The sequence below is a fragment of the Gossypium raimondii genome, chromosome 5 (genome assembly GCF_025698545.1).
Source record: "Gossypium raimondii isolate GPD5lz chromosome 5, ASM2569854v1, whole genome shotgun sequence".
NCBI classification, from domain to species: Eukaryota; Viridiplantae; Streptophyta; class Magnoliopsida; order Malvales; family Malvaceae; genus Gossypium; species Gossypium raimondii.
Window position 1 is genome coordinate 48121758 of NC_068569.1, and position 27493 is coordinate 48149250.

Below are 27493 nucleotides of genomic sequence, written 5' to 3' on the forward strand. Positions count from 1 at the left end.
CGATGCTTGAGCAATGTCTAATTTGAGGGCGATCTTTGCTTGCCTAAGACTGTTTGATGATAGGAGTTTGTTAGCCGAGTTGCAAGTTAAACCGACTTGGATTGAGCAAATTTGAGTTAAATAGTTGGGGGAAGACTCTTTGATTCTGTAATTCCATCAGGTTGAGAATTGTAATACTTCTAATTTTAGGCTGAACAATGATGGGGTTTAATGTTTCCAAGGTCGGGTATATGTGCCTAACAACTTTGATTTGAGGCACCCTATTCTACGGGAAACGCATAATAGCCCTTATGCTATACATCCTGCGAAAATAAGATGAATTGAGACCTCTGTAAGTTATATTGGTGGCCTGGTTTCAAACAAGAGGTAACGGATCTAACATTCCAGCAAGTTAAGACTGAGCATCAAATGCCTTCAAGTGTTCTTCAACCCATTAAGATTCCTTTTAGAAATGGGAACGGGTGATTATGGACTTTGTTAGTGGGTTTCCCTTAACACCTACTAAGAAGGATTCTATGTGGGTCATTGTGGATCAGTTGACCAAGTCTACTCATTCCATTCCTGTTAGGACAGACTATTCCCTTCAGAAATTGGTTAAGTTATATGTTTCTGAGACCATGAGACTTCATGGGGTTCTGGTCTCGACTATTTCTAATAGAGATCCTCGCTTCACTTTTCAGATTTGGAGAAAACTTCATGAGGCTCTGGGTTTGAGATTAGACGTCAGTATTACGTTCCATCCTCAGACCAATGGTCAATCTGAAAGGGTGATTCAAATACTAGAGGATATGTTTCAAAGTTGTGTGATCGATTTTTGAAGTGGTTAGGAGGAGTTTCTATCGTTAACCTAGTTCACTTATAATAACAATTTCTAGTCCAATATTTAGACTGCACCTTACGAGGCTCTGTATGGTCGTAAGTGTTGTACTCCGTTGTGTTGGACTGAGTTGGGTGAGGGACAAGTTTTGGGTCCTAAGTTGGTTTTTGAGACTGAGAATAAAGTTAGACTAGTTTGGGATCATCTTAAGGTAGCTTCTAATAGACAGAAGTCTTATTCGGTACTGAAGAGGCGAGATATCAAGAATTCTGTGGGTGATTATGTTTTCCTTAAGGTATATCTGTGGAAGAAGGTTCTCCGGTTTGGACGTAAAGGCAAGTTGAGCCTTAGGTTCATTAGGCCATATTAGATTTTAAAACATGTAAGACAAGTTTCTTATCAGTTGGAGCTACCTTCAGAGTTGGACCGTATCCATGATGTGTTTCACATCTTCATGTTGAGGCGGTATCGGTCTAACCCATCTCATATTATTTCTGTCGAGGAGATTGAGGTAGGACCAGATTTGACCATTGAGGAGGAGCCGGTTCAGATTTTGGATCGAGATATTAAGGTCTTGAGGAGGAAGTCCATCCTTTTGGTAAAAGTTTTATGGCAGAATCATGGCACCGAGGAAGCCAAATGGGAACCTAAAGACTCAATTCGACAGCAATATATGCATCTATTTAAATTAGGTAAATTTCGAGGCCAAAATTTCTTTTAGGGGGATAGAGTTGTAATGCCCTAAAAATATGAGTTCTAATTTGTTAAATTCTGTCGTAAATAAGTATTTGCTCCAGTGGTTAAGGGCCTTGAAGATGTGTGTTGTGGGTCCTAAGTTAGAATCTCTACATGAGCTATTTGAATACTTTTTTTCTTTTGTTGTTTTGTTAATATTTGGTGGGTTGTGTGGTTAGAAGAATTTGAATTTAATTTGAAGACAAAGAATCTGTTAGATGTGTATTAGGGTAGTTGAGATAGTGGGCATAATTCTTTAGTCAATTTTATCTATTTTTTGTTTTTATCCTCTATCATTCTATTTTGAATTTTTTTTTTTAAAAATAGATTAATGCTCTTAAAAATTCTTCTACCTTAGTCATGTTTATCAAGATTTTTGTTTATATGTTTCAGTTGGCTTCCAGTAACAAAAAAACATATATATCAAGATTTATATGTTTATTTTCTTGCCCTTTCTTTGTCGTCTTTTGTTTATTCCCAAGCAAGGATTATTCAATTCTAATTTTCTTTTCTTAATTACTGAAGCAGTGCGGCCCTTTTTTGTTATTTTTTATTCTTTTCTCGCGATTTCAAGCTTCTGTGTTTTTGAGTGTTGGGTAATAGATCGATTTGTCTATTGTACGTTTGGTATTTTGTGCTTTTATTAGCTGTTATGTTCAATCAAACAAGGGGTTGTTACATTGGGTTTTATTTTTAATTGTATCAATGTGTTTTTAAGAGAGGATCAAGGGACGCTTGGTGTTCCTCCAGCAACTTAGGATTCGCGTATTGTAGTTTGTTTAACGGTAAGTGTTTGGATGGATTTGGGGAGGGTTGTTTAAGCTCGGTTGTGGTTAATTCTTAGTTAGATTTCGTGAATCATTATTGAAATTAGTAGTTTTTTTTTAAGTGTGTAGGTTTTGGAATTCTTGTGAGTGGGTTAACATCAAAATTCGAGTTAGGTGTGTATTGAAAAACATAAAACACAGCAATTGGTGAAATCTAAAAAAGTTCACTATTAATGCCACACAGTCTTGTGTCAGGCCATGTGGTAGGCCGTGTGTGACACACGACTGTGTGACAGGTCGTGTACTGAACCGTGTATGACACACAATTTAGGCTATTTGGATCGTGTGGACCATATGAGCTTGTGGGCCACACGGGCGTGTGGGCCTTTTGTAGGGTCGATATGTGATTAAATGTATGGTAAACCATGAAATCCTGTCCTCTGTTACAAATAATTCTGATATGTGTTCGTATCTTTGAGTTATCATGTGACAAGCAAACTTCGTAATAAATGTTGTAAATATTTTGTATTTGTAATATCATGCATGCGTAACTGTAGCAAGTATGATTTATGTTTTGTTTTATATCTGCATCTGGGATGAGTTAAAATATGTGGAGGAAGCCTTTCTATGAGTGGCGATATATCACCCACTATATTGGAAGGATAGCTGCAATTATTCTGTAAGTGTCTTAACGACACTAAGTGGTGTGTAGGGTTGGATGGCTGTTTCATACCCCATATGGTGTGGTGGGATGGTCAGAGATGGTGTGTAGCGGATGAGGGTAGGAAAATATATTTGTATTTGTATTGCTCTATTAAAACTCAGTTTCTTTTAGATTTGTCTGATATAATTTATAAGTTTGAACTATTTGTTACACACTGAGTTTCAAAAACTTACTTTTTGTTTGACTAATATTTCCAGCTAATCCTCAGACTTAGGCAAGTCAGTGCCACAGGAGCTCGGTTATATTAAACATGTTCATTTGAATCATTTTAATTTAGTTTTTAAGCGTTTTTAATATTTGGACTATGTTGGTTTGTTTGGGTTTTGAGATTTTATTTTCCTTTTGCACAAAATGCGACTTAAAAATTTTATCGATAATATTTTTTGCGAAAGTAATGAATTACAACAATAAACAGTGTTTTCAAAACATCAACATTCTAAGAGTTTCCGTTGCAAAATTGTAAGTTTTTAGAAAAGATAAGTAAACAACAATTTCAATAAAATAGCTAGAAAAGATATATCATCGAATAATATGGAATTTTAAGAGTTTGTGACGATTTCAAGTTATATAAACACTAAATTTTCAATCAAGTTACGTAACACTTCCCGATCTGGCCATAACATCTAGGTCGAGTTTGGGGTGTTACACCAACACTGCCCTTGTAGATGAGTCTATACCTTTTGAGGCATTTACTTTTGAAGAAGCAGCACAAAGCCTTGAGTGGCAGAAAGCTACAGAAGAAGATATTAAGGCACTAAAAGAAAATCAAACTTTGCCAAAGCCAAAAGATGTGAAGTCAATATCCTGCAAATGGGTTTATAGGGTAAAAACTTGACCAGATGGCTCAATTGAAAGGTATACGGCTCAAGCTGTTGCTTAAGGTTTCTCTCAACAATATGGGCTAGATTATGAAGAAACGTTTAGCCTGGTGGCAAAGATCACAACTGTTCGAGTCTTGCTAGCATTGACCACTAGAAAGTCTTGGAAGCTATGGTAGATGGATGTTAAGAATGCTTTCATAGATGGAGAACTTGACAATGACATCTATATAGAGCAACCAAGAGGTTTCGAGAACAAGATCCATCTCGAGTAAGTTTATAAACTGAAGAATGTGTTCTACGGCTTGAAGCAAGCTCCAAGAGCATGGTATGAGAAGATCAGTGAGTTCTTAATACAAAGTGGTTTTACAATTTCTCCTTCATATTCTAGTTTATTTGTGAAAGCAAATCAAGGAAAACTAGCCCATAGTGCTAGTATATGTGGATGACTTAATCCTCACTGGAGATTATTGCAAGGAAATCCAGTAAACAAAGGAAAATATTTTTATTAGTTTCATATGAATGAACTAGGAGAACTCAAACACTTTCTTAGACTTGAAGTAGATCGCACGAAGGATGGATTATTTTTGGGGCAATAGAAATATGCAAATGATCTTCTACAAAGGTATGGGATGCTTGACTGCAAGCCTATCTCCACACCCATAGATCCTAATATAAAACTACGAGAAAATGAAGGAAAACACTTAGAAGATGTAACTATGTATCGACAACTGGTCAGAAGTCCTATTTACCTCTCTCTAAGATGACTAGACATAACTTATGCAGTTAGAGTGGCTAGTCGATACATGAGCAATTCTAAGAAGCCTAATCTCGATGTAGTGCGACACATCCTAAGGTATGCTGGATATTGTGATATCGACTATGCTAGAGACTATGATACACGGCAATCAACTACTGGGTACATCTTCAACCTTGGATCAAGAGAAATATTATAGTGCGGTAAGAGACAACTAATAGTGTCATTATCAAGCACCGAAGCGGAATATTGGTCGGCAGCATTAGTGACACAAGAGAGTACTTGGCTAAAACAACTGATGGAGGATCTTCATCAGCCAATAAACTATCAAGTCAAGCTTCTCTGCAATAATTTATCAGCCATACGTCTAGCAAAGAATCCGATCTTTCATGCAAGGACAAAAGGTATAGAAGTGCACTATCATTATATTTGCGAGAATGTCCTTGAAGGGGAAATCAGGATGGTACCCACAAAGACAGATGAGCAAGTTGCAGACATATTCACAAAGAGTCTGAGTAGACCAAAGTTTGAGAAGTTTAGAGAAGTACTCAGTATGATCTGTAAATCATCTATAGAAAGAAGTTTGCAATGAGGGGAAATGTTGAAAGCCAATACAACTTTTAGATAAAAGCCAAACTTATCCTTTAAGAGATATTTTCTTTGGAAGATTCTAGAATATATATAAAATAAAGAAATAGGATATTCTCTAGAAGGCTAGATATTATACATGAACATTCTAGTTATTAGATTTTTTTTAAATTAATGGTAAGGATAGAAGACTAGATATTATATATGAACATTCTAGTTATTAGATATTTTTGAAATTAATGGTAAGGATGTTGACATGTGTCAACAATCCAACGATCCCTAAACTCTATAAATAGGGGTAGGAGCTTTCATTCATGTAATGATGAAAGAGAGAGAAGTGTGTATCATATTGTAATTGTATTGTAATAATAAAAGTGTTATCTTCTCTTATAATTTTAAGTTTCGGTTAATCCTTAGGTTTTTAAACACTTAGTGCATTTGGGTTAGGTTTTTTATATGGCTGGTTTTGCCGCCTAAACGATATATGGTCAGCTCTACTGCCTGAATGATATATGGTTGGCTCTGCTACTTGAGTTTTATAATACACTAAGAAGTTAGAAAAGTAAAAAGTTAGCCGACTTCAGAGAGTTGGTGTAACATTAGTTGTAAGTCCTAGGTCCTCTATAGTGGGTGTGTTGGGCTCATCGAGTTCCCAACATAATCCATAGATTAGCGGCATTTTATTTCAATTACCATTAAAGAATGAAAATAAAAGTCTAATCCAGAAAATCATCAAAATCAGTAACATTAAGATAGAAAACCATTTTGATACCTTAGAGACCTCAGGTTTGTCCCAGTTATTACCATTGCGATTGCATCTCCCATTTGACTTTAGTTTTCTATATCTTTAGTTTATTTTCTCTCTACGTCTGAGCTACGACCGGACCGACCCATGATAATGTTTATTATTTTTTATTGGAAGAAACGAGAAACTTAAAGGTACAGTTCAAAGATATATATATAGTTGGCTCAAAAGATGGAAGAGAGAAGAAACTTACTGTACAGTTAATATATATACTTCCTCAGCAGGATGAGAAACTGAAAGATACAGTTGAAAGAATGTAGATTTTCAACAGAACAACTTATGGTTAAAAGCAATTTGTTTATTTGTAAAATAAGGCTCTCCAACTTAAGAAAAAAATACATTTTAACCCTTCATTTAAATTTTTTTTCCTTTTTTAGTTTTTAAACTTGTGCGCTGTGACAAATCACCCCGAAATAAAAACAAAAGTTAAAATGATGTGGATGTTTTTATTGGAAAACAATATCAAGAATTTCTTAGCCTCTTTCTCATTTACCGGTTCATTAACAAATGATTCAAGTCTAGCTGTCTTTTTTTTTGTGTTTGACCACCAAGGCTTTTCCTTTAACGAGCTCAATTCTTATATTTGTAGAATCATAGCGCCTCCCATTGCGCGTATAGAAACCAATATCCTGGCACTCTTCTGAAGTGCTAACCGAATTCTCCTCTCCAGAGGATCATCACATTGCAATCATAATTCCATGGAACCCTTTTGTCTTCCTTGTAGGGAAAAGCCACGGGTTTCTGAATTATGACCCTCGGCACAATTTGTGTTCCCACTTGATTACTTCTTGGTCGTGAAATAATCACCATCGAGTGATTGACCTTGTGGACCTTTTCAGTCGATCCTTCCTCTGAAGCGTAAACATGTCCTCCTTTTAAGCCCTTGACATCTTCATAAAATTTGATTTCTTTGTTATCCATCATTCTTTGCACCAAAGCTCTGAATTCAGTGCACTCTTGGCTCTCGTGACCTTCATTGTGGAACTCACAGTAGCTCCTCACCCCTTTAGGTGCCTCCTCTGAATTTCGCATAATTAATCCTCTATCATTTTTTGCTAGACCCATTTTAGCAGAGATTTCACCTCTGCAACATCAATTTTGGTCCTCTTTCCTCCATTCTCAATTATCGCATTTACACCTTGATCTGAATGACTGGGTAACACATTTCCAGCCACATTACGTCCCGATGGGTCATTGAACCTTACGATCCCCATCTTGATGAACCTTTCAATCAACTTTTTAAATGTAGTGCAGTTCTCAATTGAGTTTCTCGTTATTCCTGAGTGATACTCACATTGAGCATTCGCATCATACCATTTTGGGAACGGAGGTTGCATGAGTTTTAAATAAAATGGGGATACCACATGCACATCGAACAAATTCTGATATAACTCCCTATATGTCATCAGGATGGGTGTGAACTAGAGTTTTTCTGTGTTTGGCCTTGAGTTAGATTCTTGTCTTGAGGGACATTAGTGGCTGGTTGTTACAGTCATTGGTTGGCCCACAGTGACCGATTTTGAATAGCCTTTATTATACACGCTTGTGTTATTCACTTCATTTCCCTTCTTCCTCGGGGCTGATCTTTTGGCATTTTCTCTCGCGTCTATTTTCCCACTCCTTACTGCATTTTCAATCATCTCACTGGACATTACTATATCTGAGAAGCTCTTGGTAGCGCTTCCCAACATATGGTTAATGAACGGGCCTTTCAAAGTATTTATGAAAAGTATTGTCATTTCTTTCTCCAAAAGATGTGGTTAGACTTGCGTTGCCACCTCTCTCCATCTCTGAAGATATTGCCTGAAGCTTTCACTTTGCTTATTTTCCATACTCTGCAATGTAATTATGATAGGTTTCATGTCGGTCACATGGCTGTATTATTTCATGAAAGCCTGTGACAAGTCTTTCCAAGAGTTGATTTTGGCGCGGCTTAATTGGTTGTACCACTTGGCGGCTGACCCGATCAGACTATCCTTGAAGCAGTGGATTAATAATTGGTCATTATTGATGTATCCCATCATCCTTCGGCAGAACATTGTGATATGGGCTTCAGGACAACTAATCCCATTATATTTTTTGAATTCTGGAGTTTTAAATTTTGGTGGGAGTTCTAGGTTTGGGACTAAGCTCAGATCCTTAACATCAACCCTGCAAAGACAGTTAGCATTCTCCATTGCTCTAAATTTCTCCTCCAACCACTTACACCTATCTTCCAGCTATTTCGGCAGCTCAACTCTTACTCTATCTATGTTAGCCATGTCGTCCAAATCGGGCACAACTGGATTAGTTAGATTATCTCCGGGATTGGAACCTGAATCCGTCGGGTAATAAATCGGTGCTAAGGTACCTGCTTGATATGGTTGAGGTCTTATGATGACGGATACCCTTCGTGGATATGTATCTAATTGGGCTTGGACATTTACCGGGGTAAAGCCTGGAGGGTAGGTAGGGTACTCATTATTATTCCCTGAGTTAACCACTGTGCTTTTTCCTTTTTCAATCCCTCCAGGCAGCAACTGTGTCAACTAGCTTATTATACTTCATTAGGATTCTTGTATTTGATCTCTAATGTCTTGTTGTACTTTAGTTAATTATTACTGCAGTTGCGCTTGCAAATGATCTTGTATTTCCTTCTGAATTTGTTCTAATCTCTCTAATCTTTGATCCATTGCTTTGGTTTTACTGCGAGTACCATAACGATATTCAGTTAGTTGATTTTTGTTGGTCTCCAGGGTAACTGTCATAATTTCGCTCAATTGGGGTCTTTTTATGAAACTTAATGCATATGATGAAATGTAATACAGATAAATGAAATGAATGCAAAAAAGAGGCATTGATTCTGATTCAATTCTATTAGAACAACTTTACTAGAAAACAAATCTCTTTACATAAAATGGATATTTTACATATACGGTCTTGCCCTAATACTCAAAGCCTTGACTTTCTTAATAAGCCAAGCTAATTCTCGGCCCCGAATCGATTCTGATTCGTATTTTAAGCTTAGCATGTCAGTTTGAACTGCTAGGGTTTGCAAATGATCAGCCACTTCTCGAGCCACTTCCTGTACTTGAGTCACAGCTTTGCCCATGATGTGATCTCTATCCCTAATCTGACCTTGAGAGCATTGGAGTTGTTGTTTCCAGTGTTCATTATTCATTTCAAAAAGTTCAGCTCGAAGTTTACAATTTTGCAATGCGGTTTTGAACTTTTCTATCTTTTCCTTTAGCTCTTCAATCTTGTTTAGGCTTGCTTTCAACTCAATGGCGGAGTTGTGACTACGATACTGATTAATTGACCTTTCTAATTTTGCTACCCAGGCTTTTAATCCAACCTTTTCATTTTGGCTTTCTAACAAACTCCTTTCTAAAGCATCTTCTCAAACTTGAGCATCTTGGAATTTGTTTTCCCACTAATCGCCTCTAATCTTTTCTTCTTTGATCTCTTGGCGCCATTATTCCGATGTTTTACCCAACCCGATAGTCCTTATCGACAAAGGCAACTTCTTTTAATCTGTTTTTAGACTATCCAAGTCTTCCTCAGCCTTGTTCTTTCCTTTTCTCATCTTCTCAGCCTCTAACTTCTAGACGTCGACATCTAATCCTAGATGCATCTTTTCCTCTTCCAACTATTCTATCTTTTTCCTTAGTTCTGAACTTCTCTTTTCAAAGTCTTGCTTTATGGTCTCTAGCTCAGATGGGATCACTTGTAGGTGTTCTTCTATTGGCCGAGTGTTTTCTTGACTTGACACAGTGATATTGTCATTGACTCTTTTACCCCACCACCAATCATATTCGAGGATCATCATAGGATTTGCGGTAAATCTCTTCATCTGTGGGTTTGATTCCAAGCGTTCAATATTTCACGAACTTTCTTCCTATAATTATCACCCCTATACGCAAACTCACACTGGGTCAACCATTGCATTGTCGATATAAACTACCTCGATTTATACTGTCTCAACACAAGTAGAGGACCATACCCAACAGCTCCCTATATCCTAAGTAGAGGAACCTAGTCGAAGTCTCCACATCGATACAAAATCTCATCAATGATCATCCAAGGGGCCCTCCGTTCAACATCTTCATCTTAGAAATTTTGGAGAATTGCCACCCATTTCTCCTCCAAAATGTCATTTCACCTTGGCGTAGCCACAAATTCTTTCAACAGAGAGTATTTCTCAGAGAATACTCGATAAGAGATCTTTTCTACCTTCCAAAAGTGGTTGTGAAACCAGGATAGCAAGAGTTGTGCACACCCAATAAATCTTCCTTCACCCACTCTCCGGCATGCACTCAAAGATCTGAAAGTTTCGGCCAAAATTGTTGCAACAGGCATGACCCTTTTGTCAAGTCGATCAAATAAGTCTAAAACTGCCTCATCTACGTGCCCTAGTGCTTTGGGGAAAATAACCAACCCGTAAATACTCAAAGCGAAGACATCGACCCTTTTCTTTGTATTCAGATGTGCTAAGATAAAATCTCGCAAGCTTTTCCAATGAATACATTTATCATCTCCTTTTTGCTTGATCTAGGCTGCGACCCATTGCTCACTCATCCCCGTGATGCTCATTATCTTCTTTAAGAAAGTCGGGACATTGGCGGCTCTAGAATAAGCTTTGTCGGCTTGAATCCTTGGGCAACAAAGTAAAGTGTACTCCTCCACAGTAAGCACCAAATCTACCTTCTCAAAACATTCTCAAAAGTAAAGCAGCTGTAGGCAGGATTCCAATATTGAGCCAGAGCTTGAAACAAGTGCTTATCCACCTTGACATTGAGTAAATAAGGCAAACCACCATAGTTACAGTAGAATAGTTGCTTGGTTTTGTCATCCCATTGGTCTCATACCTCTTTCAACTCTTTGAGATTATTCTAGGTCACACTGATGCGCTTGAAATCCCACAATTTTGACATGTACCCCTCCATCAAACTATCACCCTTCTCTTGTTGTATCTTCTCGGACCATATTCGGACGGCTGCATTGTCTTTCACTTTATCAAGAAATCCCTTTTCCATGACAAACTCTCTATTTAGCAACTAAACGTGAATCAATACCCTTTTCTATGATGAAAATGCAATGCAACCACAATAAAAACAAAACGAAATAAATCAGTACATTTCATACAAAGCTAGAATTCAAAGAAAGAGATAATAAATAGAGCACCTATTCGGGCGACCACTAGGGGTTTGGTGTGGCTCTACCTAGGATAGGTTCTTAGGGCTCATTATATATGGTTCAGTTCTAAAGTAAGGGTACTTGAACCGGTAGATTCCTCGATCCTCGCCCATTATAGGCTCATACGGGCTAAGTTCAATTCAGGGGAATACATTTCCCTATGGCTACACAGAGATGAAAATCTCACGAAGACATAGGTATGAATGCATCCCAAAAGTGATCCACTATCCTATACGGATATAAATACCTCACAAAGGAATAGTTTCTCACTCCCACTTAAAAAGGGCAAAATTGAACAGTTATGCAGATGCAATATGCGGAAAACACACAAAAAGAAACTTTTGAACCAAAAAATAAGTATACTATATCGCTATACAACCCGAGATGTCAAAACATGAAGGATGAAATGCAATAAAGGGATCATAAATTTAAACCAAATTATCAATTTTCGATAAAAAAGACCAAAAGTAATCAACGTGTGGTTTGACTATCTTATTTTTGTCCCTAACGAAGTCGCCAAGCTATCGAAACCTTTTTTGAAATAGACTTTTATTTTAAAACGAAAATGAGAGTTGCCACCAATCCTTTTTATTTAAGTGTGATTGGGTCACCTTAAAACTCATTTTAATAAAATGTTAGACTTATTAAAATGATACTTTTCGATTTACAAAATCCAGAAAATGGGTTCGGGAGTCAATTACACACGAGGGAGGATTAGTACCCTTGTTACGCCCAAAATTGGTACCTAATTGATTACTTGATGTCTTAGTGTCGAAAATTGAAAATTTGAAGAGAATTTAAAATGCGATCCCTTTGTATTAAGAATTTTAATAGAAAAGGCTTTATTCCGAATTAATCGAGAAGAAGGATCATGCCCCGTGAGTTAGGATACGACGCCTTTAGTTTTCAAAAATCAGAATAATCATTGTTTTAATCATTACTTAGATCTCGTTTTGATATTTTTGAAATGGATATTCGACTATTTCAGTTTTAGAAAGAAACCATATTCCGTAAGTTAGGAACACGACTCTGTTAATTCAAAAAATAATGAACATTGATTCAGTTTAAAAATTTTCCTTTTTTGTGCATCGTGCAAAAAATTAATGTAACACTTAAAATGATATATATAATTTATTCAGCATCGTATAAAAACGAACAAATATTTTTAAACGTAATGTATAGTACAATGCTAATGAAATAATGTAAAATAGCTATACGAGTAGAATTTTAAAATGATAAATGATAAATAATATAATACTATGATAATAATGATGTAATTATAATAATGATAACAATATTAATAATCGATCGCAATAATAAAATAAATAAGATAACTTAAAATGAAAATGGAAAATGCACAATTTAAAAAAAAGATAAATAAACATAATATTAAAATATTAAAAATAATAAAAGAAATAATAAAACAATAAGAATAACAAAAATTAAAAATAAAATAATAACGATAATATAATAATGCACAATTAAAAAGTATGAATAATCTATTTTTAGTGTAAAAGGATGAAGAAATAATAATAAATAAATAAAATAAAAGTATGTGGAAAGGTTGAAATAAAATAGGCTAAGGATTAAATCGAAATCAGAATGAAATTGAGAGTCTAAATTTTAGTAAATGAATAAATAAATAAGGACTAAATCGAAATTAAAATAAAATTTAAGGGGATAAATTGTAAATAAAAAAGGGCAGAATCAGGGACCAAAACTGAACGCGCGAAAAAGAGCAGAGATCAAATGGAAAATTATTCCCAGACACCCCTAAACGCACTGTTCCAAGGGACCAATTGACCAGAGGACCAAAATAAAAAAAATAAAATTAAGTGGATAAATTTAAAAAAAAAAGAAAAATGAAAATAAGACCAGATTGAAAAACCTTTAAAAATCGAAATGACCGAAGTCGCAAATAACCCATTTGTCGCGAAAACACACGGATCCTAGGGGATGGATCGAGTCGGCCATTTAAATTAAATCATTTTACCTGGTTTTAAAAAAACTTCAGCTCTGAAATAAAATCCCAAAACAAAGTCGTTTTACATGGGTTATATAAGTAAAAAAGGTTAGAAAAAAAATAATTTTACCTGGTTTAAAAAAAAAAACCTTTAGCTTTCTCATTTTTCTCTCAACCCTCCCACGTCCGGCCATTAGGTCCTGTAAGACCCACGGCTGCCGGCAAAATAAAAAAAGGGACCTTTTTGATCGTTTTACTTCCCTTAACCCCAATCTGAGACCAAAATGCCCAAAAAGCCTACCAAAATTTTTTTTTAAAAAAATCAAAGGAACCTTTCGGTCCTATCTTCTTTCGTTGCGACCATTCGGCGAACCCCGAGGATCCGTCGGTCTTTCAAAACAGAGAGAGAAGACGACGATATCGGTAAATAGGTTTCACTTTTTTTATATGTATGTTTTCGAAAATAAAAAATAAAGAATGAAAATATATATAAAAAAATCACCTTTCTTTGAGTTTATATCTGATTTCTATTTCTTTCTTCTTCTTTTTTTTTGTATTTCTCCCTGTGTCAAAAAATACATCTAGTGTTTGGCTCTTATAGCCGATTTTACAATATTTTTTCTTTTTCTTTTTCTTTTTCTTTTTCTGTTTATGCCATACACTGTTTCGCTACTATTTTTGCGTGTTCTTTCTGCTGCTTCTGTGCTTTCTTTCTTTGCAGGTGGCCCTTAGAGAGTCAACGACGGGGCAAAAAGCCTACCCTTGCCATTTTGGTGAAATGACGGCAAAGGCACGTCAGACCTCGGGCGGCATGCCGGTTCACGTGGAGGGCAGTGGCGCTGATGGCTTAGGGGGAGCTAGGGTTTCCTGCTAGCTTAAGATAGTGCGCCATTTGGGCCATTAAGTTTTTATTCATTTTGGGTCATTTGTAATTTTTGTTTTGGGCCTGTAATAATTTATTTTTTGTTTGTAAATCTGGACTAAATTGGCATGTTACAAACTTTATTCCTATTAAATATAATATATATAAATTCAAACCAGGCCAATACCAACCAAACCCATACCTAACCCCCATTTAAAATATATTCGTATGACTTTACTGAACTTTATGAATTTCAGAATATTGTTATTGATAGTTTTTTTATTAAAAGATATATCGTTTAAAATTAAATTTATTAGTAATGTTATTAATATCATATAATAAATCATGTTTAATTATTTGTGATAAGTATAACATAAATTATCGTATTATTAAAGTAATATATTCTATAATTATATATTTATAATATCATTAAAGTTAAATTTTAAATAATGATTATTATTTTTTATATTTATTATACATATATAATTATAGGATTAAAAATATTTTATATTACATTAATGTTTTTAAAAAATTGTTTCACTTTATAATTTAACATAAAAAATTATGGGAAAAATACCAATAAAAGCCCTATTTTTTTAAAATTACTGAAATGGGCCCATTAAAAAATTAATTATTGAAATGGCTCTGTTTTCCCGAAAATGCGTCCACGTCAACGCGTTGTCAGGTGACGAAGCAGGAATACGCTTCCTCAAGGAAGTGTTTTATCCACTCGTGAACAGTAGCAACAGCTACTTTTTTTACCGTTGGTGACCCCCCAAACGGTCAAAAAATAAAAACCCCCTTTTATTTTTTTCACACCTAAATCCTTTCTCTCAATTTCTCTCCAATATTCTCTCAAATTCCTCTCAAATTCCTCTCAAATTCCTCTTAAAAATGCTTTAATTTTTTTAATTATTTTAAAAAAAGCTTTAATTTTATTTTTTTTGAATTTTTTTAAATCATAAAAATTTGATCGTGTTAGCAATGGCCGGAGAATTAATTCTTCTCGATAACAAGCACATATCCGTCGAAAAAATGAAAATGGTAAGTGTTAAATTTAATTTTTAAATATTATTTAAGATTTTTTTGATTTATGCAATTTTAAATAATTTTTATTTTATTAGAAGTTTCTTATAATTTTTAAATATTTTTTTATTTTATTATTTCTTATAAAAGTCTGTAGATCGGATATTGCAATGCTATATCCGTAATATGCATGGTCCTCCATCACCATTGGTAGAGAATTACTAGCGAGAAGTGGCTTTTTGGCACGTGGCGATGGTAGGCCGGGGATACAAGTTGGACCCGAAACTCATCAGTGCGTTGATTGAGAGGTGGAGACTTGAGACGCACATATTCCATCTTCCATGTGGAGAATGCACTATCACTTTGGAAGACATAAATTTGCAATTGGGATTGCCGGTGGACGGGTACGCGGTCACCGGGTCTGTTCAATCAGGTGATTGGGGAGCGGTATGCTACAAGCTTTTGGGCGCTATTTCGGAGAATGTTAACGGAGGTTGGATCGAGATGGGCGGGTTACGGGACACATTCTAGGAGCCGGATGATGATTCTACCGAACTGGAAAAAATCCGATATGCTCGATCATACATTCTTCAAATAATTGGAGGTTATCTGATGTCGGACTTGTCACGGAACCTTGTACATCTAAGATGGCTGCTGAAACTCGTTGATTTTAGAGCAACTGGTGAATTTAGTTGGGGGTCTGCCGTGTTGGCAACATTGTACCAGGAGATGTGCGGGGCGACGCGACCGAATAAAGCGAAAATCGGAGGTTGTCTATCACTACTGCAGTCATGGGCACGGTTTCGCTTTCCATTTTTACGTTCTCGAGTGGACCACCCGTATACATTCCCACTCATAACGAGGTAAATTTTATATTAGATTTTACAATTATTATGTAGATTTAAAATATAACCGAATGCTAAAACTTTATTTAATTAGGTGGAACCATTCGGCAAGTTATGCTCGATTACCTACTTCTCTTGAAGAGATACGACTTCTATTAGACCAATGGTCGGAAGCACAAGTAAGTATTAAATAAAATAGATATTTCCATCATGAGATAGTCGATTGGTATTTAGTATTTAGTATTTAGTATTTAGTATTTAGTATTATGTATTATGTATATAACTAATATTTCCATCATATTCATATAGTTTCAATGGACACTATACGAGGATCCGGTAATTCGGGCAGTAATTCCGGATGAGTACTTCCAAAATCCAAACGCTTGGCATGTGAAAGTCCAATTGGTAAACTTTGCGACCGTGGAGATGCACCAGTCGGACAGAGTATTACGGCAATTTGGATTCCGGTAACTGATTCTTGTGGCATCTGAGGTGTTGGATGATAATCACAAAATCGACCTACGACAATTGCATACGGATTGGCCAAGATTCTGGTCACACTACATCCAAATGTGGGAAGATCGGTATGATTATATACCTACTCAAGAACCGATCATTGTTCCAGAGTTAGCGTTCGTGCCAGAATACATGCCATGGTTTAGGATCCATGGCAAGCCGTATATACTGTCAGCAGAGGAGAGGCAGCGAAATTGCGTGTCCAAAGGGAACGACATGGCCCTTTAAATCCAAGAAGAAGGGACGACGACGCAGGCCCATCACAATCACCTGGCTCATCACCAGGCCCAGCAACAGCACCCACATAGTTACCGGGCCCAACACTTCAAACGACGACACCAACAGCATAGCCTTTTCAGATGATGTCAGGTGCGCATCTTAGCCCTTTTATGTATCCTAACGCTTATATGTTTCCTTTTTCTAGTCCTGTGGCAGGTTGGAGTCAATGGCCCGATTCATCTCCATTTTAAATTATGCCGAGTGGACCGCTGATGTATAGGCCACCGTCGCACGAGGGATCGCATGAGGGGCCGTCGGGGAGCTCTTCTTTTTACCAATGCCTATCACCATATCTCCATCACCATATGGGTTTCAAACAGCTTCGCTGTTGGTGATGCAAACACCTCCACAGTCACTATTCTATCAAGGTGGCTCATCGTCCCAACACCGACAACCAGATCCCCTACCGAATGAACCAAAATCCCTGCCAGAACAACTACAACCTCCGTCGGAAGCTGGACAAAGAAGGAAACCAGCGCGTAATCGTCGACGGCTGCCATGTGGTAATGAATTCGGCGGACACGGAGATTGATTTTTACTTTAATATATTTGTATAAATATTTTGAATATTTTGATATTAATTGATGTAATAAAATAGAAATTCTTCTATATTATTTCATGTAATAAAATAGAAATTTACTTTTACATTTTTAATATAATAGAAATTCTTTTAAATAACACAATATTTTGAATATTTCTATATTATTTCATTTAATAAAATAAAACGTTGTTTTGAATAAAGTAATTGTAATTTACTTTAATATTTTTAATAAAATATATTTTCTTTTAAATAAGTCAATATTCTGAAAATTTCTATATTATTAAATTTAAAAAAATATAAATAATACAAATTTTTTACAACAACGTTCAACTATTGCGATTAGGGCATGATCGGCTTGTATGGCTTGGGTTCCTACACCATCCGCACAACTTTTGTTAACTGGTTGTTTCTCGGATATCCATATCATTATGTATTCTAGTCGAGCAAGGTCGACCCTTTTGGTTTGCGACGCATTTCTCTATTCGGTAATAGCTTAAAGGGAGCAAGCGATACAAACGGCCACTTACGTTGTATATATAACCGAGTGTCGGGCAGGGGTCGTGTATACCTCTTGAACAGCAGTCGCAAGTGCATATTTGGCGATGTAAATTGTACATATAACTCCATATAGAGTGCTGTACTAGCGAGATGAGTCTGCACCATTGCCTCCAAGCTACGAGCACCTTTTACGTCGAACGAGTCATATGTCACCGGATCAATAGAAGAACAAAATCGATATGTAATAGACAGAATTTTCATTGGCGTCATTCCAAATATTTTATGCCTAATTATTTTACGAAGTTCTGTCAAATCTATGTTCTAGTTAAAAATCGGTCGTACTGTATTCTCCAATAAAAAAACAACACCGTTCTCGGTGTGATGAACCTCACTATCATAGTAAATAACAGCACTAATACGTTCACTCATCTTCAATTTCTATCCTTCTTAGACTCTCTAAATTTTTTTGCTGTAACTTATGCAATCTGAGAAAAATTTTGCCTCATTTATAGCCTTAAGCCAAACAGGAGCTACTGTAGCAAAAGCACGTCCACGTAAGAGCTTCTTTCAGTACTTTGCTGACAAAGCATCCTGCTTAAAGTGTTTTTGACACTATTTGCTCAGAAACGTCTACTCGAAATTATTTTTTCTGGAGCTACTGTAGCAAAAGCGCGTCCACGTGGGAGCTTCTTTCAGTACTTTTGCTGACAATGCATCCTGCTTAAAGCGTTTTTGACACTATTTGGTTAGAAACGTCTTCTCGAAATTATTTTTTCACGAGCTACTGTAGCAAAAGAGCGTCCACATGGGAGCTTTTTTAAATTAACACTAAAGCCTAATCTGATTTTTTTAAAAAATTTAATTAATTTACTCAAGTAACCCTAAACCCTAATTTAATTGATTTTTTCTTTAAAAACCATAAACATGAAACCTAATCCAATTTTGAAAATTTTATAATTAATTTAATTAATAAACCCTAATCCCTTATTTATTTAATTTTTTCTTTAAAACCCTAAATCTAAAAACCATAAAACCCTAACCCTAAACCCTAAAACAAAAACCTAAAACCCTAACCAGCAAGAGACACGGGCAAAACGCGTCCTTGAGGGCACACTTTATGTCCACGTAGGCAAAGCGCTCCCTTGAGGAAGCATTTTCCTACCTCGTCACCTGACAACGGGTTGACGTGGACGCATTTTCGGAGAATTGGACCATTCCTGTAATTAATTTTTTATCGGGTCCATTTCAATAATTTAAAAAAAAAGGACTTTTATATATTGGTATTTTGCCCAAAAATTATTATTAATTACTTTTAAGTAATATCATAAAAGTATATTAATTATTAATCTCAATTATGATTGTTGAATTACAAATTTGAACTTTGAATTGGATTCATCTCGGACTCCAGTCAATTATGAAAATATCAAAATTAATTTCAATTATGGCTATTTAATTTTATACTATTTTTGAAAAAAATCAAAATTTAAAAGTGATACCGTGCTACTTACAAAAAAATCGTCATTTTTCTTTTTCAAAAATTTTCATACATTTTTTTCAAAATTTTGGATCTTTTAAAAGTTTATTGAATTTTTATAATTTAATAATTTTTTAAAAATATAACCTACAATTTATTTTTATTTTTGTAATATATAATAATTTTTTGAATTTATTTTAAAACTTTTTATATTAATTTGTATTTTTAAAATTATGATTTTTAAAGAATTTTAAGCAAAATTTATTTTTAAAAATATTCTTTTTTTGTTTTTGAAAAAATTTGTAATTTTCTAAGATCTTTTCATGATTTTATTGATTTTTTTTATAAATTTTACTTTTAGATATTTGAATATCTTTTTTTATTCAACCAATCATAGTTTGATACTTGATACATATCAGTGAAAATATTTAATGGCTCAGTTTAAAAATATAAGAAGTGAATTAATCTATTTTTTTTCAAGAGAGATTAATTTGTCAATTTCTTCTTCTTTTCAAGGGATCAATTTGCAAATTTCAAATTTTGAAAAGACTTGAGGATATTTATACTCTATTACATTTGAAAAAGAGTTAAATTATTTTTAAAATGAAATGTTGACTAAAACATTAATTTTAAATATTGAAATATTGATGGCTGAATACTAATTTTTTCAAAAGTTGAGGACCAAATTTAATTTTAAAAATAAGATTCAAATTAATAAAAGATGTAAACATTAAGGGTTAAATTTAACATTTTACTTTTCCTTGAAACCTTATACATGCAAGAAACAAGAAGATTAGTAAATCTATCACCTCAATAAGAGTATTTTTTTTAAACTATCAAGTTAGTTATCCAATTTTTATGGTACTTTCATTTTAGTCACTTAACGTGAATTTTTATCGAAGGTTATTTGTACGCGTCACATCATATTTATATTTTCATTTTAGTCACCCAACTTTTGGTCGCTTTCATTTTGGTTATCCTAAAAATCTATATATTTTTAAGTATTGATCGGAAAATTTTATTTTATGTTTTCAAATTATTCTTAATGAAATAAACTTAAATAACTCATATTTAATAATTATCAACGAAACTTATATTTCTTTTTATTATATAATATCTAATCTTCTATGCTAAACTAAAAGCAAAGAAAAATATTGTAATTAATTAAATTAATTTCTTATTCTTCATTTACGTAAAGAAGTGATAAAAAAAGGTCAAATTCTGCTATTAGACCCTGTACATTGTGTAAATTGTGGATTTAGCACCTATGCTTTAATTTGGTCATTTTTCGTCCCTGTACTTTTCGAATTTAAAAATTTTAGTCTAAACCAAATGGTAGCAATTAAATATGTTTGGTTGAATTATGTTATTAGTCTTGTATTATGCGTAAAATTATAGATTTAATTTATATTCTCTAACTGGATAGTTCTTAGTTGCTATATTTTTTTAATTTCAAAATTTCAATTTTAATGCAAAGGACAGTTGTTAAATCTATTAACTGATTTATTTTTGAGTAATATATGGAAATAACAATCGACATAGCATTACACATGTGATAATATGTTTCACGTATCAAAATTTGAAAAAAAAATAGAACTTAACTTAATGAATTTAATAGAATTTTCAAATTCTAAAAGTACAGGGACTGAAATGACCAAATCAAAGTACAAGTGCTAAATCCACAAGTTATGCAAAGTACAGAGTCTAATAGCAAAATTTGACTTTAAATTTTTTGGGTTTTGTTTGGCATGGAAGATACATTTGATTAATTGCAAAGGAATTTTTTTTACTTTTAGGTTAGTATAGAAGATTCAAGATCATATAATCAAAAGAAATTTGAGTTTCATATACAATTATTAAAGATGAGTAAATTAAGTTAATTTTAATTTGGAAACGTAAAATAAAGTTTTAAAATTTAGAATGGGATTAAATAAATTAATTTCAATATTATAGTAACAAATCGATGAATACTATTAAGGAATAATTTTTCAATAATTCATTTAATTGATTTTGATGTTTTGAAATTTAAAATTTTAATATTGAAAAAAAGAAATTTTGAACTTGTGGCAAGGGGTAGACAAGTACAATTTGACAATTTTTTAAAGTATTATTTTAGTTTGGCTTAAGGGTATAAAAAGCCCTCAAACTTTTTCAAAAAAAAGCAATTAAGCCATTTTTTTTTGCATTCAATTGGGTACTTGAAATTTTAAAATACACAAAAAGGCCCTCAAAATTTTTCAAAAAAAGAAAACATTAAGCCCTTTTTTTTTTTGCTCAATTGGGTATTTGAACTGCCAAAATACATCAAAAGGCATCAGGTAAAACCACCACGTGCCACAATCACGGCGTGATATGTGACAAAAAATGATAGAAATTAAAAATCAATAAAAGTTCTAAAAAAATATTAAATTTTAGTAAAAAAATATTAAAAATTTATTAAAAATTATAAAATATATAGAAATATAGAAAAAAGTTTATAAAATATTATAAAGTCATAAGAAAATTATAAAAAAAAATAAAGAAATATAAAATTTGTAAAAGAATTAAAAAACTTACCATATCAAAAGAAACATTTTATAATTTTTTTTATAACCTTTATTGATTTTTAATTTTATCATTTTTCATCACATGTCACATTGTGTTGCGACACGTGAAAGCATTAACTAAAAACAAAAATAGGGTTGTTAACTTTAACGGTCAACGATGACCGTTAAAGTTAATGGTTAAATGATCTTCTATATACATTTAATAATCTTTTATGATTTTTATAAAATTTTATAAAATTTTATATTTTTAATGATATTTATATTTTTTATTAAAATTTAATAAATTTTATTGATTTTTATTTTTTATAATTTTTCCTGCATGTCACGCTATGGTTGTGAGTTGTGACACGGGTTGGCTCTAACTGAAAAATATTAGGGGCAATTAACTTTAATGGTCAACTATTAAAGTTAATGGTCAAAAGATATTTTTTATGCATTTTAACAGTTCAAGTACCCAATTGAGTGTAAAAAAATAGGAGCTTAATTGCTCTTTTTGAAGAAGTTTGAGGGTCTTTTTGATATATTTTAAAAGTTTAAAACCGAATTGACTGAAGAAAGAAAAAGCAAGAGCTTAATTGTTTATTTTTTTAAAAAGTTTGAGGACTTTTTATACCTTTAAACATTTTAGTTTCTATAATATTTTTACTTTAATCTTTAATACTTTTTATATCCCGATCAATACTTAAAATGGAAGACATTTTTTAATACCAAAATAGAATCGATCTAGAAGTTAAATGACTAAAATAAAAATAAAATATAATATAACATATACAATTAATTACCGTAAAATTTAACAGTTATATGACTAAAATAAAATACTTTGCAAATTAAACCACAAAAATACGATCATTTTATTTTAGATGAACATAACAAAAGCACTGACCAACCAGGAAATTTACCTTTAAAATAATTTCATGGCTCCGTCCAACTATCTGAAACTTTTTACATTTTTATAATGCTGTAATATACAAATAAATATATGCATTCACACGTAGGCATGAACTTTCCACAATTCCCTCAAGCTGTTTTCCTTCTGCAAATTTTCTTCCTCAGCCATTTCTCTCTGTAGATTTGTGTGTTTCTCATTCTGTATCTAGATTTTGATTGATTCCTCTTCATCTTGTAAGTATTAGTACTGTGTCTCTCTCTTTTCCACTGTGATTTGTTGGAAGATCAAATATGATTGATGATTGCGTTTCTTTGAAAATTTGCTGTTTTTATATTGATTTCGGCCATTATATGATCTGGGTATTTCTTAATTTTCTTAGATCTGTTATCAAATGTAAGAAAATATAATGTTTGGATTGCTCTTTTAGCTGTTACTGATGGCTACGTTTATTTGCTCATTAGTTGGATCTGGGTCTCTTTCTCTTACTATCTGAATGAAATGAAATGGGGTTTAAAAGATGGACTTTTTATTTACGTTGGATCTGGCAATTAAAGATGGATCTTGTTGATAAAGTCATAAATTTATTGATCATTTATTCTCTGTTTGTTGAACTTTGATTGCAAACATTGACTTGAGAAAGAAAATTAAATGACCGCTCTAGGTAGTTTATTGTTCAATTTATATGGAGGATCATTAAAGTTTAATTTAATGAACAGAAGCAAATTAATTGATATAAAACAGTGAGATAATGTGATTTAATTGCATTGGATGGCATGATCCACCTATGTTTACTGCAGTGCAGATCTGTTTTTAAGGTTGCTTTTTTCTTCTTTCTTATTTTGTTTCTATAGAATGAGATCTAATGGAATCTTCTGTTAGAATATAATTATGCTAACTCTGTCCGTTGGTGCTCTTGTCTGTTTTTCTTTATTTTCTTTCGGATTTTTGCCCTATTATTTTAGGTTTGACCATAGATTCTATGTTTACTTTTTATGTTTTTGTTAATACAAGTTGGTGCAGGTTTTTATATTAACTTTTCCCATTCTTCTAAAATTATGTTTTGTGTGTGTTTTTTTCCCTTTTCTGTAGAATTGGTTTCGCGATGGCTACTTATACCCCGAAGAACATCCTCATAACTGGGGCTGCTGGGTTTATTGCATCGCATGTTGCCAATCGGCTTGTCCGCAACTACCCAGACTACAAGATTGTTGTACTTGACAAGCTTGATTACTGCTCAAATTTGAAAAACCTCATTCCCTCTCAGTCATCGCCGAACTTTAAGTTTGTGAAAGGGGATATTGGTAGTGCTGACCTTGTTAACTACCTCCTCATTACTGAGTCTATTGACACAATAATGCACTTTGCAGCCCAAACTCATGTCGATAACTCGTTTGGGAACAGTTTTGAGTTTACCAAGAACAATATCTACGGCACTCATGTCCTGCTTGAAGCTTGCAAAGTCACTGGCCAGATCAGGAGGTTCATCCATGTAAGCACGGATGAGGTTTACGGGGAGACAGATGAGGATGCTGTTGTAGGAAACCACGAGGCTTCCCAACTTCTCCCAACAAACCCGTACTCTGCAACAAAAGCTGGTGCTGAAATGCTTGTAATGGCATATGGTAGATCATATGGATTACCTGTGATTACAACCCGTGGAAACAATGTTTATGGCCCCAACCAGTTCCCAGAAAAGTTGATTCCTAAGTTTATCCTCTTAGCAATGAGGGGGAAGGTTCTTCCAATTCATGGGGATGGTACTAACGTGAGGAGTTATTTATACTGCGAGGATGTGGCCGAGGCATTTGAGGTCATTCTTCACAAGGGTGAAGTTGGTCATGTTTATAATGTTGGAACAAAGAAGGAGAGGAGAGTGATTGATGTAGCCAAAGACATATGCAAACTTTTTTCAATGGACCCGGAGACAAGCATCAAGTTTGTTGAAAACAGACCATTCAACGACCAGAGGTATTTTCTTGATGATCAGAAATTGAAGAACTTGGGATGGTCTGAGCAAACTGTGTGGGAAGATGGGTTGAAGAAGACTATAGAATGGTACACCCAAAATCCTGATTGGTGGGGCGATGTGTCTGGCGCACTGCTTCCACACCCGAGAATGCTGATGATGCCTGGTGGGAGACAATTTGATTCAGAAGAGGGAAAAGATACATCGTATATAAGTTCTCCTAATCAGACCCAAATGGTAGTTCCAACCTCCAAAAGTAGTGTCTCTTCTCAAAAACCAGCCTTGAAGTTCTTGATTTATGGCAGGACTGGCTGGATCGGAGGTCTACTAGGTCAGTTATGTGATAAGCAAGGTATTCCCTTTGAATATGGAAAAGGAAGGTTGGAAGATCGTTCGTCACTTACAGCAGATATTCGGAATATAAAACCGACCCATGTTTTTAATGCTGCTGGTTTGACCGGTAGACCCAATGTTGATTGGTGTGAATCCCACAAAACAGAAACAATTCGCACCAATGTGGCCGGAACCTTGACCTTGGCTGATGTTTGCCGAGAGCATGGGCTTTTGATGTTGAACTTTGCTACTGGGTGTATATTCGAGTATGATGCAGGACATCCTCAGGGCTCTGGCATTGGATTTAAAGAGGAAGACATACCCAATTTCACTGGTTCCTTCTATTCAAAAACCAAGGCTATGGTAACTACATTGATATCTTTAATTCGATCCAATTTGTCTGTTAGTTAATGTCTTAAATGCTCATAATTTGCTTCCTTATTATTTTTTAGGTTGAAGAGTTGCTGAAAGAATACAACAATGTCTGCACCCTCAGAGTTCGAATGCCAATCTCATCCGACCTAAACAACCCTCGCAACTTCATCACCAAGATTTCAAGATACAGCAAGGTGGTCAACATTCCCAACAGCATGACAATCTTGGACGAACTTCTACCGATTTCTATCGAGATGGCAAAGAGGAACTTGACAGGCATATGGAACTTCACGAACCCTGGCGTTGTGAGCCACAATGAGATCCTGGAGATGTACAAGAAGTACATTGACCCGAAGTTCCAGTGGGCGAACTTCACATTGGAAGAGCAAGCCAAGGTGATTGTTGCCCCTCGAAGCAATAACGAGATGGACGCATCCAAGTTGAAAAAAGAGTTCCCTGAGTTGCTACCGATCAAGGAATCACTGATTAAGTACGTATTCGAACCCAACAAAAGAACCTGACCCTTTTAAACAGGCTTTTCAGCTGTAGTAGTACCCCATGATTAACCTCTGCATATCTGTTTAGTTTCATTCATTTGTTACTGTTATTGGCCCACTCATTAATTTTACTCGAAAACTATAGGTTTTCTTTTTCCATCTTTCATCATTACTAGCTGCAGCAGAGTTGTATCTTAGTTTGCTTAGCAGTCGTTCAATGGAGAAACTCTCATGAGCTACTTCATAATTTGTGTCGTCTGCAGGCTGTCTGGTGTATTATTTTTACATTACAATTAGTTAAATATATGGTTTTCAATAATCATGCACTTGTCTTTTATGGAAAAACTGCATTTATCTCTTATTTATGAGTGAATAATTTATGGGTTTGAGTTCAAATGTGTTTGTGCAATTAAAGTTGAATATATATATATATATATATATATATATATATATACTAGAATTTAGTTGCATATTGCACTACTTCGACGGGAAAAACAGAGCTTTTTTCACCTTTTTTTCCTGTTTAGTTTGCAGTTGCAAACCTCTATAATCTTATAATTCCATTTGTTACATCATTTTTTGTCCTTCCCTTGTTCAACTTTGGTTATAATTTATAAGTGGAAGCATAACATAACAAAAGGAAATAATCAATCATGAATTTTTTCCTCTATAATAGCTTTATTTATTTGTTAAAATTTTATTGACACAGTTGTTACTTTATAATTATAAAGAGATAATTGTTGTAAATTTACCATAGAATTTGAAAAGGAAACTGTAAAACTCAAATTAATAAAATAAAAAATGTATATTCATTATTACTTTTACACATATTTTATTGTATATTCTTTCACATGATTAATTATAAAATTCATAAGTTTAATCAATTCAGTTAATCAATGAGTTATCAAATTAAATTTATTAATTTATCATGAGTTATTAAATTTAAGTAATTAATTTATAAGTTTATAATATTTCAAATGCATAGTAGAATATTTAATTAGGGAACTTAATAGTTTATTAAATTGATATATTTAATTTTACTTCAATAAAATATGATTAATAGATTTTGTCACGTGAAATTTAAACATTTTATTGAAATAATATTTTAAATAAAATTATTTTATTTATAAACCAGAATTTGTTTTTGTACATCAATATTCAAGCTCAAGCTAAGTCAAAACTTGAGGTTCAATAAAATACGGTTAATAGGCCGCTTATATGAAAAAACTGTAAATTTATTTAAAATTTTAGGTATGTTGTTATAGAAAATGAGTTTAATAAAGATGGTAGTTTATAAATAAAAAATATTATAAAAATTAAAATAAAATATAAAAATTAATTCTCTTATAAACGAGATTATTATAACAAATGATTATTATAGAGAGCACTTGGAAAAGTCATGGACTTGAATATTTTGTTAATGCAAAATAATTTGGTTGCTAGTAATATATTGTTTAATATAAAAAAAGTATAAAAAAATATAAGGGAAAATTACCAAAATAATATATTTTAATAATTTATTTTTGGGTATTATTTACCCAAATGATAGGTTAAGTCGGCACCTAGGGGAGCAACCCCTCTTTTTTATTGTTGAAACGACGGTTGTGCCAAATGCAGGCCATTAGTGCCGATTTTGCAGAGATTCTCTTTCCCGACAAGATCCTACAATTCCAAATACCCCAGTCTCTACTATATAA

At 33.8% G+C, this 27493-nt stretch overlaps 2 protein-coding genes across 2 annotated transcripts; both read left to right on the plus strand.

Annotated features, from left to right (window-relative positions):
• The first annotated feature begins 467 nt into the window (after window positions 1-467).
• Window positions 468-14023, plus strand: LOC105767119 (uncharacterized). Its single transcript, XM_012586636.1, has 4 exons — window positions 468-767; window positions 888-1112; window positions 1221-1415; window positions 13871-14023. The coding sequence occupies exons 1-4, from the start codon at window positions 468-470 to the stop codon at window positions 14021-14023; spliced, it is 873 nt and encodes a 290-aa protein (XP_012442090.1).
• An 8666-nt stretch (window positions 14024-22689) lies between these two features.
• On the plus strand, window positions 22690-26115 carry LOC105766306 (trifunctional UDP-glucose 4,6-dehydratase/UDP-4-keto-6-deoxy-D-glucose 3,5-epimerase/UDP-4-keto-L-rhamnose-reductase RHM1). The gene is made up of 3 exons (XM_012585711.2): window positions 22690-22858; window positions 23715-25287; window positions 25377-26115. Exons 2-3 carry the CDS (start codon window positions 23728-23730, stop codon window positions 25818-25820), a joined length of 2004 nt encoding a protein of 667 aa, XP_012441165.1. The 5' UTR covers window positions 22690-22858; window positions 23715-23727; the 3' UTR covers window positions 25821-26115.
• Window positions 26116-27493: the final 1378 nt, after the last annotated feature.